The sequence below is a fragment of the Gambusia affinis genome, linkage group LG19 (assembly GCF_019740435.1).
Source record: "Gambusia affinis linkage group LG19, SWU_Gaff_1.0, whole genome shotgun sequence".
NCBI lineage: Eukaryota > Metazoa > Chordata > Actinopteri > Cyprinodontiformes > Poeciliidae > Gambusia > Gambusia affinis.
Window position 1 is genome coordinate 16,216,208 of NC_057886.1, and position 17,214 is coordinate 16,233,421.

Below are 17,214 nucleotides of genomic sequence, written 5' to 3' on the forward strand. Positions count from 1 at the left end.
TAAATGGTTCTGGTCTGCTCTGCATCCCCAGAACCAGAACCAAACGAGGAGAAGCGGCATTTAGCATCTATGCACCAAAAATCTGGAACAAACTTCCAGAAAACTGTAAAACAGCTGAAACACTGACTTCCTTTAAATCTCAACTAAAAACCCACCTGTTTAGAGTTGTATTCGAAACGTAATCAATTGCAAATTTATTGATGTTGTGTTTTTATTGTTGATTCTATGTTGCATTGTATTTTGTGTTTGATTTGATGTAAAGCACTTTGAAATGCCTTGCTGCTGAAATGTGCTATACAAATAAAGTTTGATTGATTGATTGATTGATAGAATAAATTTGTTCCAGAATCAATTGACTGTGGAACAGCTGCCATCCAGCAGAGGGCGCCACTGGTAATCCTTGAGCAGAATCAATTGATACAGTCACAAAAATGGTGGCCACTTAAGAAGTAAGTAAAAGTTATTCGTATAGTATTTATCACAGATCCTCCAAGAGTGTAGAAAGTAAAGAGTGGGAATCAAGTTAAAATCCTGTCAGTTAAGTAAAGGCTTGCTGTTTCTCAGCCTGTCTTTAAGTGTTGTAGTTTGGTCCCCATCCATTCTAGGAATTGCTTAAATATATTGGTTTGCTTCTCTTCTTAAATTCAGCCTATATTGAAAAATTTAACACTTTATGTTATGGAAAGATGGTCAACCTTAAGAAAACTGAAATTTTTAAGAAAATGGACGATTATCAATTAATCACTAGTCGGTGGATAAGATCAACCATGTTTACGTTTACTCATTAAATCGCTAACTTTTATCCCGAGTTCCAGCCAAAACTGCAAAGTAAAAATCTGCTGATGCTTTCCAGGTGAACCAAACTGCTTCCATCAGGAGGCCACGGCAGAGTCCTGAGAGGATGAGCCAGCTGGAAGGATCTGCAGGGCAGATACATCTGTGTCGGGATGCGTGCACGCCATCTGAACAACATCAGGACCGATGACGACATCTGGCAGAGAGCTAGTGCTGCTCTCCCTGCACTGTACCTCCTCCTCCTCGTCCTCCTCTGTGCTGACCACAACCGCTGGGAGCAATCAGAGCGTCACGTCTGAGCTCCACTGCATTAGGAGACCCCACCCCTCTTCTTTTTCTCGTTTCCTTCTCTTTCTTTAGAGAACCACCGGGCTCCAGCAGGCCGTTTCACAGGGTTGCCAGATCTGACTTACAGTTTCCAGCCCAAGAACAACTTAAAACAAAAACCAGCCCAAATCCCAACCTCTAATGAAATTCATGTTGATGGCGCCAAATATGTTTGGTTGTCCTTTATTATATTCTGACCAGAACCAGGTAGCTTTGGGACTGCAAAGGATTTGACTCTTTGAACACATGAGCCACATTTCCATTACAAATGTGAGCAAAGCTTTGTTGCTGTTTTCCTAATCTTAAAATAATACAGTTACACCTTTGTAAAATACACTAATTTTGATATAACGCAAAAACCTTTTATCTAAAAGCGTGAATTATTATTTTTTTTTTTTAGAAATTGCCATATTTCCATTTAAGGAAATTATTTTTGTAATTCAAATTTGCACAATTATGTGAAAAATGGAATCGCAGATAGTGAGACTTTACTTTTTTGTGGACATATATCCTTTTAAATCATGGTTCTCATGTGACGTCACTCTTCTGGGGACTTTGTAGTTTACAGCCGTCTTGGAAGGTATCTGTAACTGTCATGAGAGTTGCTATAGAGTTGCTATGACCACAATTAACAAGCCTCACATTCTCTATCTCTTACAGCTTGATCCTGACAGCAGTGATTTTGTTGAGATAATTTTCTCTTGCACATTGGGTCAAGAGTGTCAATATCCTGCGCTTGCCTACCAAAATGGCGGTTCAGTGGTCACTTCTGGAACTACAGTATGTATGCTACTACACAGTGAGACCTGATTAACCAATGACTAATCATTGATGGCGTCACATTCCACAGTTTCCAGAGATTTCAAAATTATTAACTAAAAAGATAAGTGCAAGAACAGAGCATTTTAGTAAACATTTTGTGCTTTTCTGCCGCACTATTTTGAAATCATTTTCTTCTGAATCAGTTCCAAAAACCCACAAAATGTTGTGAAAAGCAGCCTAAATTTTAACAGCCTGCTCAAAGCTGCTTTCTTTAGGCAAATATTTTCAAAAGCAGTCCAATCGGGCAGAAACTCACCCAATCTGGCAACACAGCTGTTGGACCCTTTTTCCCTCTCTCCACCCCCTTTGCCTGGGGAAAAACGCCACCTCGCCCCCCTCTACACAGGCCCACGTGTTTATATTTAGCTCAGCTCTGCTTCTGTGTAATTAGCATGAAAATTATAACTTTGGGGACCTAGAGGTGACGTCATCCTTCATTCTGGGCCACATCGTGCTTACATCTTGGCCCCAAAAGCAGGCGGTGGTGCAGCATCTGGGGCACGGCGGAGCCGAAGCCAAGCTGGATCGGGAAACTCAAGAGAGCCAAGAGGTTTAAAAATATAGAAAGAGCAAAAAGAAAAAAAAAATAAATCGGCAGAGCTTGAGTGTTTGTTACAGCCAAACTGGAGAGATGGTCTGCTCACCGCCTCCATCTGCCCTGGAGTTTCCATTTGAGGTCATCTGGTTTTTACATTCCTGCCATGCACCACTGCTCACCCAACACTGAGGAAGTCCCCCTTTGCTCTGTTGGTGCAGAATCGTACAGTCCACAAATCCTCAAAGTGGAAGATGTGTGCAGAGGAACCATTTAGGGAGCTTTTGGCGGCAGCTACGTCCAAGCCTCATGGGATGAATTCAGTGGATTATGTTGGGTAAAGAGTCTTCTAGTAAATCTCACACAATTAGGAAGACCAAAAGAGATTTTTAAATATCCCGGGTGCAAAATTAAGCAAATGTATCATATGATGCTCAAAAAAATCCAAAGATTACCAGAATTTTAAAAGATGCACAATAATTGTTGAAAAAATGCCAAGAAAATTAAAAAAAATATATCTAAAAACAATAATTTTACACTGGTTGGTGTTAGCACCTTTCTGATTTTACTCCAGACTCTGGAAGCTTATTTTAAGATAAATTCACACTTTACTTCTATGCTTTTTATTTATTTATCTATTTTTCATAATAATAAAAATGTTATGCATTTATTTGGTCGGTCAGGGCGACAATACAGACTTATAGTGTTATTACAGTAAATTGTGACAAAAGGACCATTTACTTATTTTCGTAAGTAAATGTATTCAAAGCCTCACAAATACAAATATTGCTCTTGAAAAATTATTCCTATTTGTAATATGCTTGTTACAACACATAAAGAAATGTTAATTGTATCACTAAGCTGAACTGCATTTAATCATATATTACAATTTATTTATAATCTCACTGAACAAACAGTTGGAGAAAATAGAAAAACTAACAATTCCAACGACACAAACTTTTTTCTTACTGTAATCTAAATTCTCTCCAGCCCAAAGCGAGGCTGATATCACGGCATATTTTGAATACAGGAGGATCTTATTATCTGCTCCTTCCTGTGGACACACTACAGACAGTGACACCCAGCTCAGACTGGTCTCCAGAGGACGGCGGATGCTGGTGTCCTTGGTTTTCCTGCCTGATCCCGCCCTCTTCTGTTATGCTTAAATGGACGATAAGATCCAAATCCACAGCTTGTGATGAAGATGAGTGTTTAGCCTCTGATGCTTGTATTAGCATTTCAGTGCAAGATCTGAAACAACGTAAAGCTCGTCCAACTCCAAGAAACAAAAAAAACGCAGCCCAAATTTCAACCTCTAATAAAATTCATATTGATAGCATCTTATATATATACAGATGACTACAATATAAGACAACATTTTTGCTTGGCACTCAAACTGCAAAGTACTTGACTCTGAACACACCAGCTTTACAATATGCACAAAACTTTGTTGCTATTCTGGTAAAGTAAAATAAAAAAAAAAACCCGCACAATTCTGTAGTAGCAGTGTTTCCGTTAAATAAGAAATGCAATTAAAATCAAGTAATAAGTCATTAAAGAACATGCTGTGCCATCATTCTCCTACTACACAGGCATCAAACCCGTTTTTAATTTGGATCTTTTCAAAAATCTGAATGTCCTTAAAGGGCCGGTTGGACCAGAATGTTTTGATAAATCCCAAAAAGCTGTTAAAATATCAATAAATAGTTGTTTGTCTCAGCATTCAATCAGTATTTCTTAAAATTAAATAATATTGAACATCTTTTCACATGGATCAGTCCCTCCAGGTTCTTGTGAATGTTTTTGCAGTTTTTTGAAAATCCAAATGACAGATTTTTTTAGAAATATTTGTGAGGAATTTTTACGATTTTTGTGCTAATGTATGATGTTAAAAGTGACTTTTTACTAATCGCCATAGCAGCATCAGGCGAGGCTGAGGCACCAGACACTAAAATCCAATGTTTTTGGCCAATTTTGAGAAAAATCTGCAGCAAAAATCAGAAAAAATGTTTGATTTTGTGGATTTGTGAAAAACTGGAGGGACTCGGGCCACAAAATAAGCTCAGGCGTGCTAGATTTGGCCCCCGGGCCTCGAGTTTGATACACGTGTCCTACTCTTCCTGCCATGTTTTTTGTTTTTTCCTCCAGCAGCAACGTACGGTTGTTGATGACATAACTTTTGTGATGGAGAAAAAGTGTTTTTATCAAGTTTTTTTCTGAAATTGAAGATTTCCATTAAGCAAATTTAATACAATATGCTAAATTATTTAGTCAATGGAAAAGCAACTATTGAAACTTGAATTTTTTGCGGCAGCATGTCCTTTTAAATCATGTCACCTTGGGACACTTTATTAACCAATGACTGATAACTGATGATGTCGTTATGTGGCAGAAAAGCACAAAACTAATAAAATACCCTGTTCTTGCGCTTATCTTATTAATTTATTTCAAAATCAGTGGAATCTGTTGAACATGACAACTATTTTGAAATAATTTTCCTCTGAAGCTTCTCTAAAAACCCGCCAAATGTTTTAACACACCCAAAGCTGTTTTTTCAAGCCAAACGTGTTCAAAATCAGCGCGATTGGACAACACTGGATACAAGCTGACCTTTCACAAGATCAGACCCTCATTCTCAGACGGAGACGGGTCTCTCTGTTTTAATGACAGATAAAGGGTTGCGACACAAGAGGCCCACCCTCACATATGGTTCCACTCTGTTTTGGAGATAAAAGCCAAGCTGGCATTGCTCAGAGGGAGTGTACAAGCAGCAGAAACATACTGTACTTTTAGACTTTTGCAGCCTATCAATGGAGGAAGTGAGGTAGAGGAATCACACAGGGAAAAACCTTTTATGGCACATATAAAGCCAGGGTGACAGCTCAGGGGGAAACATCGCGCTCGGACATAACGTTCCGGCGAAACTGGAAAAATGAAAGCAACAACAGGAGAGTATCCTTAAACAGATGACCAAAGAAGGTAATAAAGAGGGTCTGGGCAGAAAGCAATCACTCAAAGACAGGAGGGGGGATAAAGGGAAAATCTGAAGCTTTGAAGATGTCAGCTGCCATAAAAAAAGAAAAACTTCCCTCTTAAACAGCGCAGCGATGCAGATAAAGCTGCAATAAGGAGGAAGAAGCAGCCACAGATATGAGTGAGAACACGAGTCTGTCAGTGTGTAGAGCTACCGCATCTGAATGTGTGCGGCGAGCCTCGCTCGGCTGCTATTTGTGAGGGTTTGTTTTCAATCCAAGCAGATCCAAAAAAACCCACAGAATCTGCCTACTGAGCAATTAAGACTCATTAACTGCTGCTGAACCGCTTAGAGTTGAGACAGGTTTAAAGATTTATTCTGACACAAACTGGAACATGATGCTGCAAGTTTCAAATTGACATGAATTTATAGAAACAACACGAAATCTTGCCAAGTAGTAACTTTTCAGCAAGATATCGGAGTGTGTTTTAAGTTTCTAAATATTGATGAAAAAGTGCTTGTTCTGTTGGCAGATTGTTTTCCAATAAGTACCTTTTCATCTATATTAAAGATTTATTGACCTAAAACAAGCTTCTGCGTCTTGCTGAAAAGTTACTTATTATTTCAACTATACTAAGATATATACACAAGAAACTAGACCAAAAATACATGGTAAAATGCTGTGAAGACGGTGCATTTAATTCATTGTCGTGTCCAAGTTCTCTTATCCTCGAGACACGACATAATAAAAATGATCTGGTTTCTACCAGGTTCTAGCAATGTTTAAATCTAAAGTCAAGTGTATGAAAACACACTTTCATTCCAGACTGTCACTATTTATTAAACAGAAACAAAGCCAAAACGGTAAGGATGTGTGTGGAAAGAAACTAAGAAACTAAATCCAGCTTCCCACAAGGTTTGGTTGGAAAGAATCACAGATGATGTTAATCGAAGCTGATTATTGACTGATTAACTGTTTTTTTGTTCTGGATACGTCCTGGTGTGAAAACACAACGGCAAAAAGGAAAGAACAGCAATTGCTTTAGAGAGGTACAACCTCACAGTTAGAAGCAGCTCCATCTCAAAGACTGATCCTAAAGTTCATGATATGACAACTTAAAAAGGACTCAGTTTTCCCAAAGTTACATGTGAGTGAAGACTGCTGGAGAGATAAGGCCAAAGAAAACTGGAGAAATGTTAAAAAAGCAAACACTGCAAAAGTATTTTTGATCGAGTTTTAAGTTCAAATATCTTAGTATACTTGGAATAAGACAAAACTATCATACAAGCAACTTTCAGCAAGATATAGAAGCTTGTTTTAATTAAATAATTCCTTAATATTGATGTTAAAATAAGTACTAGCTCCAGTGGCAGATTATTTCACTCATAAACAGACAGTTTTCTCATATTATAGGTGAAAAAACATGCAATATGTAATTTTTTATCAATATTAAGGAATTATTGACATAAAACAAGCTTTGATATCTTGCTGAAAAGTTACTTGCAAATTAGTTTTATCTTATTTCAAATGTGCTAAGATATTTGCACTAGAAACTTGACCAAAAATACTTGGTAAGATTTTGTGTTTTTGTAGTGCATGAGCACAAACACTTCAAACCAAAACCTAAATAAAGGGCTGGACTGATGATGATTAGGGTTTATTTTTCTAGCTCAGAAACTTTGAGTTAGAGTCCACCATAAATTTCAAGTTAGATTAAAATATTTTAAGATCTTAGATCACCTTTACTAAAACATGAAAACTAAAACAGAGTATGCTATTTTTTCCACCATCAGAAATCACAAATAGAAAAAAAATAAATAAAAAAATAAAAATCAAGGATCCTTTGGTTTTTCTTTGAATTGCTTCAGAAACTGCCGGTCCAGCTCTAGGATTGTTGCTTTGAACATGAACGCACAAAGTTAAGGGTGAAATCATCTGAACTTCTTTCATTCAATTAAAGCTTTAAAGGCATGAATGTGGGCAGCATCAAAGAACTCACACTAAAAGGTCTGCGCAGTAAAAAAAAAATAAAAAATAGGAGCAACATTTTTGAACATCAGGTCATACCACATTAAACACATGACCAGTGTTATCCTTTGAGAAAATCTGAGCAACCAGAAGCCGCGTTGTTCTGGAGCAGCAGGCATCAGGAAAAACCGCAGCTCTCCATCTCCTCCCAGCATCCTCGGCTCCTCATTAGCCTCTCCGATAATCTCTGTCCCGTGGTTTCGCCTCCCTGTCAAAACAACCTCCTCCATCCCTCTGGGGCTGCTTGCAAACAGAAGGACGTACTGTCCCTGAAGCTGACAGGGAACTCTGCAGCTCTGCTGTTGTGAAAGCGGGGATGGAGGTCAGAGCGTCGGGTCCGTGACCCTGACGAAACTTTTCTGCATGTGACCTCCTGTTTGTAGTTCATCGCATCTCGAGCGGAGCTGTGATGGACGGAGGCTGGCCGGCTGCCATTTACAGTACAAACAAGCCCAGAGCATCCTTTGTGATGTGGCAGTTTAGCGGAGAAAGCAAACAACATCCTATGGTTATTAAGGCAAAAATTCTCCTTTGTTGGAGTTTTCAAATGTAAGCACTGAGGGAGGTTCTTTCAGGGACAGACACTCAAACTAAAACAATCTTTTAATGCTTTTTAATCAATCTTGTTTGTTAATTTAGCTTAACTCATCTTTGATTTGCACTAGTTTCTACTAAACTGATTACGATTTATAGAAAACACAGAAAAAAATTCTCATTTAAAGGGGAAGAATTAGAAATTTTCCAGGCTGATGGTGCCATTTTATAGCACAATCATGTAACTATTTTAACTCCAGTTGTTAAAAAAAATTATATATATTAAATATGACTTAAAAGAAATGTTACTTTGTAATATAATGGCTTAAAATTGGGCCTTTGTCACTTTAAAAACTTACACTTTTTCTGAAAGTGAAGTCATCACATCGTTCCTCTATTAATCCTTTAACAGTGTCTTTACCAACGTTTCGCTCATATATCAAGCTCACCAGGTGTTTGCTAATTGTTGCCGTCTAGTCTGAAGGAGCTCATCTCCTTATAGGACAATGTTTCTCAAACCTTTTCAAGCTACGGGCCCCTTACTCCCCGGAGCACCTAAGGTATTGTGTCTCCCAAACTAACACAACATCTTAATATGTACAACCTGAAATGAAGATATTAGTCTCATTGTCTTCGTTCCTCCTAATGTGAAGGGTGGTGCTGTTTTGTAAATGTGAGTGACTACAATAAAATCATCAACAACTCTACTTGGGCCGTTTTGAGATATTTACAGACTCTGAAAGTGTGGATTCAAACCTTTCCAATGATGGAAAACACAAAGTAATCAAAAACGTTTTTTTACAAGTGCTGTGTGCACTAGTAACGTTATGGGCTATTTGTAATTTAGAAGCATAATGAAAGAATAATAGACTTGAGTTGGCTAGCTGTAGCGTCGCACTGAGCCCAGTTTACATGCAGTACCTCGCTGACCACTAGGGGACGCCCATGGATCATCAGGCCTGTAGTTTCACTTTATATGACAATGAATTTTATGTTATGCATGTTATTTATGAGACGGCACAGTTTTCTCCAGCGGTATGAACTGCTCTGCAGCAGCACACTACCAGTTGCTCGTCGCTGCGAATCTTATTTACAAGACAAAAACTTGTCTGTTTGGAAAGTGAAGATGCTCCACCCACTACTGTAGTTTATGTAATGACATTCTGACAGTATAGAGGAGATGTTAATAGGCTACAGCACCAGAAGTGTTAAGCAGCAGACTGCAGGAAGATGAAGTTGGTGTATGTTCCGATAACAAAATGACTTGCAATAAACAATAAAAACATACTTCCTTCAGAAGTGTAGAATCCAGATAGTGTTCTATCCGGCTGCAAGCTCAACAGCAAGGTTTTACTGGAAAAAATACATTTGTCTGCATCTCATGTTTGGGAAATTAAAACAACTGCAGGCTTGTAAAAGCTCCACATGAACAGATCAGTTTCTTTTTGTTTTACTTTAGGCTGCAAGAATAACAATGAAAAGCTGAAAAAAGGACATTTCATACATCATAAGAATTAAAATGCAGAACTCCTAGGAGGTTATTTATGATCTCTCACACTCATATTTTCCGGAAATAAAAATACACATCAAGAACAAGAACTACAGGAACTTCCACACTAGGGTTGCAAAAACAGAATGATGTAATTTTGCTCCTGCGACTCTGAAAGAAAACAAATTTCTCTGTTCTTGTGGAGTATGTAAAGAACTTTAATAATATCTGCTTTAGATTTCCAGCACCATATACATCTGTTCAAATGTCATTTTAAATAACAAACTGTTCCAGCTAACAAGGACTTTCAATTAATTTCAATTGAATTTCTAAAAATTGTTAGCTGAAAATTTCATTTACAGCTCGTTTCAATATTAAATGGACTGTAAACACTCAATGTTCTTGCTCTAACTCTGTGTGTAAATAAATACAGCAAATGTCTTTAAACAACATTATAACTGTAACTAGTAACAGCAGAAATCTAATATTAACAGAATTAGCTCAGATTCAGCCTTTATGTTTTGTATTTTTGTGTTTATATCAAGAATTTTGGGATTAGTTTAGCTAAATGTGAATACTTTTACGAGGCGGAGTAGGGCGGGAGTCATGGAGGCCAGTTTTATGCATAACTTGTATCTGTTTAGAGACGGACTGCTAAACGTTTCCCAGAGATCATGTTCACGTGTAAAAGAGGTTAGTTACACAGTGAAGCAACATGTTGAGTCTCTGTGTTGTGACATCTAAAGCTAATCATATTTTTTATTATGTTTTTCCATCACTTCTTTGAAAACTTTTTATTACATCCGTCCCTCATTCTAAGATCTTTAAGTGAGCAAAGACTGAAAGGACAACATGCTTCCTACTCGTTTGTGCTCACCTTTTATTTCTTCACTGTGGCCTCATTGTCTTCAGATGACTCATCGTGATTCTCTTTATTTAATTTTCCTGTTTTCCTCTTCACTCCGCCTCTCTCTTTCTCTTTTGCATTCCTGAATAATCCCCACGTTTTATTTACAAGAGTGTATGCATGCGCTGCTGCAGTATCCGGTGAAAAATGTGCATTTATCGCATTGATTTAAAGACAAATCAATGTAAGTGAAACAACAAACAGGGTCAGATCGTCTGAATGCAAATGAGGCAAATAACAGCCCCGTTTAACCTCTGTGGCCCCCACCGCCCACGGTGACAAGAATCCCCTCCTGCCTCCTTTGCTGCTTCACTGGAGGCCAAGTGTGCGACAAGTGGGGGACGTAGGGGCGTCCTAACCTTTGAACTTTGACTCTGATTCCAGCCGTGCATCGCTGCCTTAAAGCCAATCCAGCAAACAGTCTGCATTTTTGAGCAAGACCCAACTTGTGCTTTGAGATTTCTATACGCAGGGAATCCATGAGTTGTACATAATCCTCATATTTTCCTCGGTAGAATCCACAAATGGAGACACTCCCAGGGTTCTGCAGGAACAAAGGAGGCACTAATGCACGCCAGGAGCATCAACAGGCGCAATCTGATCAACTTTAATGTGTTTCTGAGAGAGGCTTTCGTTTCTCAACGTAACCTTCACAGCGCCTGCCAGTGAGACACCACATGAAAATCACCAGGATATCAGGGAGCAAAAAGAAACAATGATCAGAAACAAATAGAAATTTATCACTTCAAAATGACAACCGGTTCATTCCTGGACACTTTTTAAAATGGAAATACAGAAAATCACAGTGAAGTCATGGCAGATATTTCTGTACGTATGAATTGATGAATGTATGGTAGACGGACGGGTGAAAGGGTGGACAGACAGACCGACGGATGGGTGGACGGATGGATTAAAGACTAGAAGATAGATGGTTGGACGGATGGATGGACAGACGGATGCATGGGTGGATGGATGGATGGATGGGTGAGTGGACAGATGGATGAGTGAGTGGACGGATGGATGGGTGAACGGATGGATGGATGGATGGATGGATGGGTGGATGGATTAAAGACTAGAAGATGTATGTATGGATGGATGGATGGATGGATGGGTGAGTAGACGGATGGATGGGTGGACGGATGGATGGATGGGTGGATAGATTAAAGACTAGAAGATGTATGGATGGATGGATGATAGATGGATGGATTAAAGACTAGAAGAGGGATGGATGATGGATGGATGGACGGACGGATGGATGGATGATAGATAGATGGATGGCTAGATAGATGGATGGCTGGACGAATGGATGGATGAACAGATGGATGGTAAAACTGTTTAATCCTAAACACATTTTCAGGAATTCTGGTTCATTGTGTGGAAAACAGAACAAGGAACGTTTTAGCGATGAGATCCGAAAAATACTTCAAACTCCACACTTTTATGGATGCATCTACTAAGCACCACTTACAGATTAATTTTCCATCATTTCTTTTTTATTTCAGGTCTCTTTCCGAGTAAACGGACCGACTAAAGAGAATCAATAAAGAGCCATTAGCTAGGCAAACAGCGCCTGCTCAGAGCTGCGCTGCAGCAGCTGCTCTCCTCTTCCCACAGTAAACAAGGTCAGTGACGACTGATGTCCTTCGCCCACCTATATACTGCCAGCTCCATGTTTGTACAGCATCAAGGACTTCCTCATGTAAACACACAGAGAGAAGGCCAAACAGTAAAACTCTCCACAGAGACGATTTTCACTCAGATTTTCATCCATGGGTGTTCATGTGTGTGTACGTTTCCCTGCACCTGCATCCAGGTCACAAGGTCTACACGCAACTCCAACCCCGACTGAACTTGCTAGAGTCCCAGAGTTTGTGTTTTAAGCCCCCCACAAAGTGCAAGTTAGTATTTGTGGCCGAGTCTGATCGGTGCTGCAGCTGGAAAAATTAAACTGAAAAAGGGGATTTAAAGCTGCAGTGTTTAACGTTTGTAAAAAATGTTTTTTTTACGTATTTGTTAAAACTATCACCATGTCATAACAGTACAATATGAGACAGATAATCAGATCTTATCCATCTTTCCCTGAGCTATTACTGTTATCTGAAGAAATGCACTGCACCCAGTCAGAAACTACCAATCAGGGCAAGGAGGCGGGTCTTAGCGCTGTCAATCAACTATGTGAACCCACAGCTAAATGTGCAACCGCCAATTAACAAAGAAGACGACTTCGCATCCACTGAGTTCATATAGCGATCATGGTCAAATCGAAACTGAATTGGAAAATAATTAATCAATACTTTTGCCAACTCCTAGTTAGTAGTTAGATTCATTTTTACTGTATTTTCTTTTTCTATGTTTATCAAGATCTGAAAACTTCTCCAACAAGATTCCACTCTTTTCCATTCTTTTTCCAGGCTGTGTGGGAATCTCCAAAGACAGAAAGAGCCAATCCCAGGCCAGCTGATTTATCTGCAGTATGAAGCCTGCAGTGCAATGATAAGATAGAGGAGATGCAAGACGCTCAGTGCTCAGCAGACTCCATAAATCTCTGGAAGATTAGAGACTGAAACTGTTCACGCATCAACAGAAAGCGTGTAGCACAGAATCAGAACTTGATTTAATGATTTAAACATCTGCTGGATCAGCTCGAAGCAAAACGTTCATAAAAACAGCCTCGTGTTTCCCATCATCGAAGCGCTGAGGCGGCACGTGACACAATGCAGCACTGGACATCAGATGCTCTGCTCACCCTGCCCTCTGCCTCTATTGATTCCCTCATAAAGCACAGCACTGCTACATTAGAGCCGGACCAGTAACAACGTTATACAGGTCCCACTGGACGGCATCAGAACTGCTCTAGTTGTCTCCCTTCCTCCACAGGTTTGGAGGAAGAGCCAACACCCTGAAGCCCGACTCACTTTGTAACAAACATGGGAAGATTCTTGTGTTGTTCTGCATCTTACCTGATTTGTCCCACTTTATCCACAGTACTGTCTGAAAAGTATGCGTCTTCTAAGAGGTATCCTCCATTTTATGCAGCTTAAAGTCACATGTCAATTGTTTTTAAATCCAGACATTCAAAAATCGTAATTTTTTAGCAATTCAGAGGCGAGTCATTGTACCTCTGTATGACTTAAGTCAGGGTAACCCAAAGTGGGTCCTCGAGGGCCGGCATCGTGCATGTTTTAGTTCTCTCCCTGGTTTAACGCACCTGGATCCAATGATGGCTCGTTAGAAGGCCTAAGAAGAACACTGACATGCTGAAAAGGGAGAGAACTAAAACATGCAGGATGCTGGCCCTCAAGGACCGACTCTGAGCACCCGTGAACTTCAGTTTAAAATCTCAGTTTCCATTACAAACGTGTGAAAAACTTTGTTGATATTCCACTAATGTTGAAAGAACACAATTTCACAATTGCGGTGTTTCCATCTAATAAGAAACACAACTAATGTCACACGTGAAATAGTTTGTAAGTCAAGAAAAAAACAAAACATACTAGGCCATCATCCTCCTCTTCATCTTTTCCACCAGCAGTAACATCCAATTGTTGATTACAAGACTTGTGTGATGCAAAAGAAACGTTTCCATAGCAGTTTTGCAAAACACACTTGAATAAAACCAAAATCAAAATTGGTGTGTTACACTAGTTTATTTTTGTGATTCCAGTTTTTGCACATTGAAATATGGATTCAAACCGCTCCAGAGTTCATTTCAACCAAACCGACTTTTCGGTTTTTAGGCAGGCCAGAGTTTGGTTTTTGGTTGTTCAATTGCGCATTCACACTTCCACAAACAAACCAGACTTTCCAGTCAAACCAACTGCAGTTATTATTTGTTAAAATACCACAAATGAATCCATTAAGTTAAATAAAGTACTGAGAAGATGGATAAAACTACAACATGGGGAATTAGAAAACAGACACGCACCAATTTAGAACCTTAATTTTCAGAAATTGGTGATCGGCCCAATTTCATGCTTTCATGCTATATTTAGCAACATTTCAGATTTTAAAATTAGCATTAGCCAAAATAAGAATCAGGCTTTCTGAAAATGGGCCAGAAAACGGTGCACCCCTACTTTGAAAGAAAGCTTGAAAACTTCTTTCTAATTGACAACGACAGCTTCTGTTTCCTACAAAGCATTTCATCTTTACCCAACAGGCAAAGTTGAGCAGATGAAAGTGAATACGGCGCGTTTGAACGAACAGCTCAATCAAAGCGTCCACAGTGGGTTCAATTAAAGCGTGACCACAGAGGAGGAAGTGTTGGTCTTTGCTGGAGGGGACAAATTTTGCAACAACAGATAAAAAGGAGGTGACTGGCGAACACAGAAAGCAAAACAGCAAAACTGTGCAAACACACAGGCAGGGAGTGGTAAACATAACCTCCTTTACCCCGTCAAACGCTCAAACAAACAGCTGAACGGACTCAGACATCAGACGACACAAAGGAAATAATCTCTGCATCTGCCTCGCACATTCACTTTATTCTAGAGAGAATATATAAGCACCAGCAGGCCAGGATAGCAAACTACATGGCTCCTTCAAAAGCACATCAAAGCCCAGACTGACATGTTGGCACATAGCTTCACTATGACACATAAACTGATTGCTAAACATTCCTCGAGTCCTGAAACTCTCTCTAGTAGAGGTTTTTTTTTTTTACTTTGAGAAATAAATACTTTAAGTAAATATTTCATAAAGACGCACCAATTAGTTGGTCACTCAAAATGCTAATGTCTCATTTTAATCTGGTCAGGAACATGTAACATTTGGGAATGTGACTTAAAACTTTTCATCAGATAAGTGCATATTTAGAGTGCTCTTACAGTAAGTGGTGCTTTCTGCACATTTCACAATAAAAAAAACATGCAAAAGACAGTTTGGGGATGCCAAGTACAAATTATGATGCAAAAAAAGTGGATAATCTAGTTAATAAAGAAGATAGTTCAGTATTAACTGATTGAGCTAATCATGGATTTTTCTATTGGAACGTAACACCAAATTATTTGCGGAAAACCTAAACTAGCTGCAGATTTCTCATACAGGATATTTAAATATTTTAAAGGAGACTGAAATATCTTGGCACAATGCTATTGGTTGTAGCCCTAAAAGCGGAAATAACTTGTAGCTTCTGACGTCAAAATGGTTTGCACTGTGCCTATTATTGCTAAATTTGGTGTTTTAACTATTAAAACAGGTAGTTATGAGAGTTGTTCCAGTAAAACAAACATTGAAGAGTATCACTGCTCCACTTCCCTCAAAAATTAAAGCATCAAACTGGGACTTAACACCAAATTTAATCCAAATCCAGTTGCTAACATTTTATGCTTTCCTATGTATTTTAGTCAATATCGCCCACTCTTAATATTTGGTAAAGTTAAAAAGAAAAGACTCTGTTTTGAAATTACATATTTGTTTAGCCAAATTCAGTTTAAAACAGCAGAAAATGCGGAGGTATTTTTGGCAATATCACCCACCCCAAATATTATGTAATGTTAAAAACAAAAAGCTATGTTTTGAAGTTGCATTTTTATGTAGCCACATTCAATTTAAAAAGAAAATTGAGAAAACTATGTGGAATACCATCTGTGATGTTTTTATTTAAGTATTTTTGACAATATTCTTTTGAATTATAACGCAACTTTTTTTAAAAAAGGCTGAAAATGTGAAATATCGTCCGTTGTCGATATCGTTATTGAGGTAAAATTTAGTGATAACGCCCATCGCTAATGTTATGTAATGTTAAAACCCGAGATCCAGAGATCGACGCCCGCAGCATCCCAGTTCGGGACGTCCCGCCTGCCTCCAAAAGCAGAGACAAAAGGCTTGACCCAACCCGGGTGGAAAACCTCAGGACCAGTTCTCAACACAGCAGCGGATCGAAAACTGCAGAAAAACTCTGTTCAAACACATGGTTTCTGTGCAGCCTATCGATGAGTGTGTGTACACAGCGGCTGAGTAAACTGGAGTTACTTAAGCCTCTTAGGAAATCACGCTCTCTGACCAAACCACGGCGCCGCGCTTCGCCGTGTCCAAACCAAAACCCGCAGGAGGACGGAACCAGAAGCGGGTACTTACGTTGTTCTCTGAGAAGGGTGGTATTCCAACAAGGCAGAAAGCAACTCCATTCATTGGACGGCAGAAAGTGTTGTTGCTGCAACGAGGAGACGCAGTTTTGTTGCAGCGCAAGCGGCAACAGAGGCAGCTCGGGGAGCGGTGAAACTGAACAATGCCCCGCTCAGACGCAAACTTATATGTTCAACACTTTTCCAGCTTCCTTCCTCCTAAAAGGGGGGAGGAAAAAAAAAATTCCCAACTCTGTTCCCGTTGTTTTCGGGACGTCCACTGCGCTGCCCTGCCTCCCCCTCCTCCTCCTCTTCTTCTTCTTCTCCTTCCGCCAAACCGCATCAGTTGTGCATTTCTAAATCCCTGCCTGGAAAACGGCAGCGGCGGCCTCGGAACGCAGGAAGCGACGAGAGGCGGCCTTCAAAGTAAAGTCTTGTCTAAAGCTCAAGAAAAAGGGCGGAAATAAATGTTTATACTATAATGAAAAGTGTAAAAAAAAAAAACAACCAAAAAAACAATAATGAAGTCACTTCTGGTAACCCCGCTTAATTTGTAGTATTTATAGACTTGAATAAACAGTCGAGAATGGATTGTCTTCAGAAAACAGCATTCACACGGGAGAAGCAAACGTCTCTACGAACTGAATTTTGAAATGCTTTTATAGCAATTATTCTCCGGAAATATCATTTTCTCGCAGTGGTTACCTTGACGCCCGAGGACAGAAACCAAACGGGAT

The 17,214-nt window shown here is 39.3% G+C and overlaps 1 protein-coding gene and 1 long non-coding RNA gene across 4 annotated transcripts in view; one reads left to right on the plus strand and one right to left on the minus strand.

Moving 5' to 3' along the window:
• arhgap23a (Rho GTPase activating protein 23a) overlaps nucleotides 1-17,214 on the minus strand; it is an 81,325-nt gene that overhangs the window by 49,376 nt on the left and 14,735 nt on the right. The window contains exon 1 of one of the 3 annotated variants that reach the window (XM_044099908.1): nucleotides 16,491-16,857. The exons of 1 other annotated variant lie outside the window; for it this stretch is intronic. In XM_044099908.1, coding sequence (XP_043955843.1) covers nucleotides 16,491-16,544 — 54 coding nt within the window. In that variant the 5' untranslated portion in view covers nucleotides 16,545-16,857. Of the gene's footprint in view, nucleotides 1-16,490; nucleotides 16,858-17,214 lie in introns of those variants that run through there. One more of the 3 variants, XM_044099913.1, reaches the window with a different exon arrangement.
• On the plus strand, nucleotides 1,551-13,620 carry LOC122821736. Its single transcript, XR_006369058.1, has 3 exons — nucleotides 1,551-1,902; nucleotides 11,915-12,034; nucleotides 12,824-13,620. It is a non-coding gene; the product is annotated as an uncharacterized LOC122821736 (long non-coding RNA).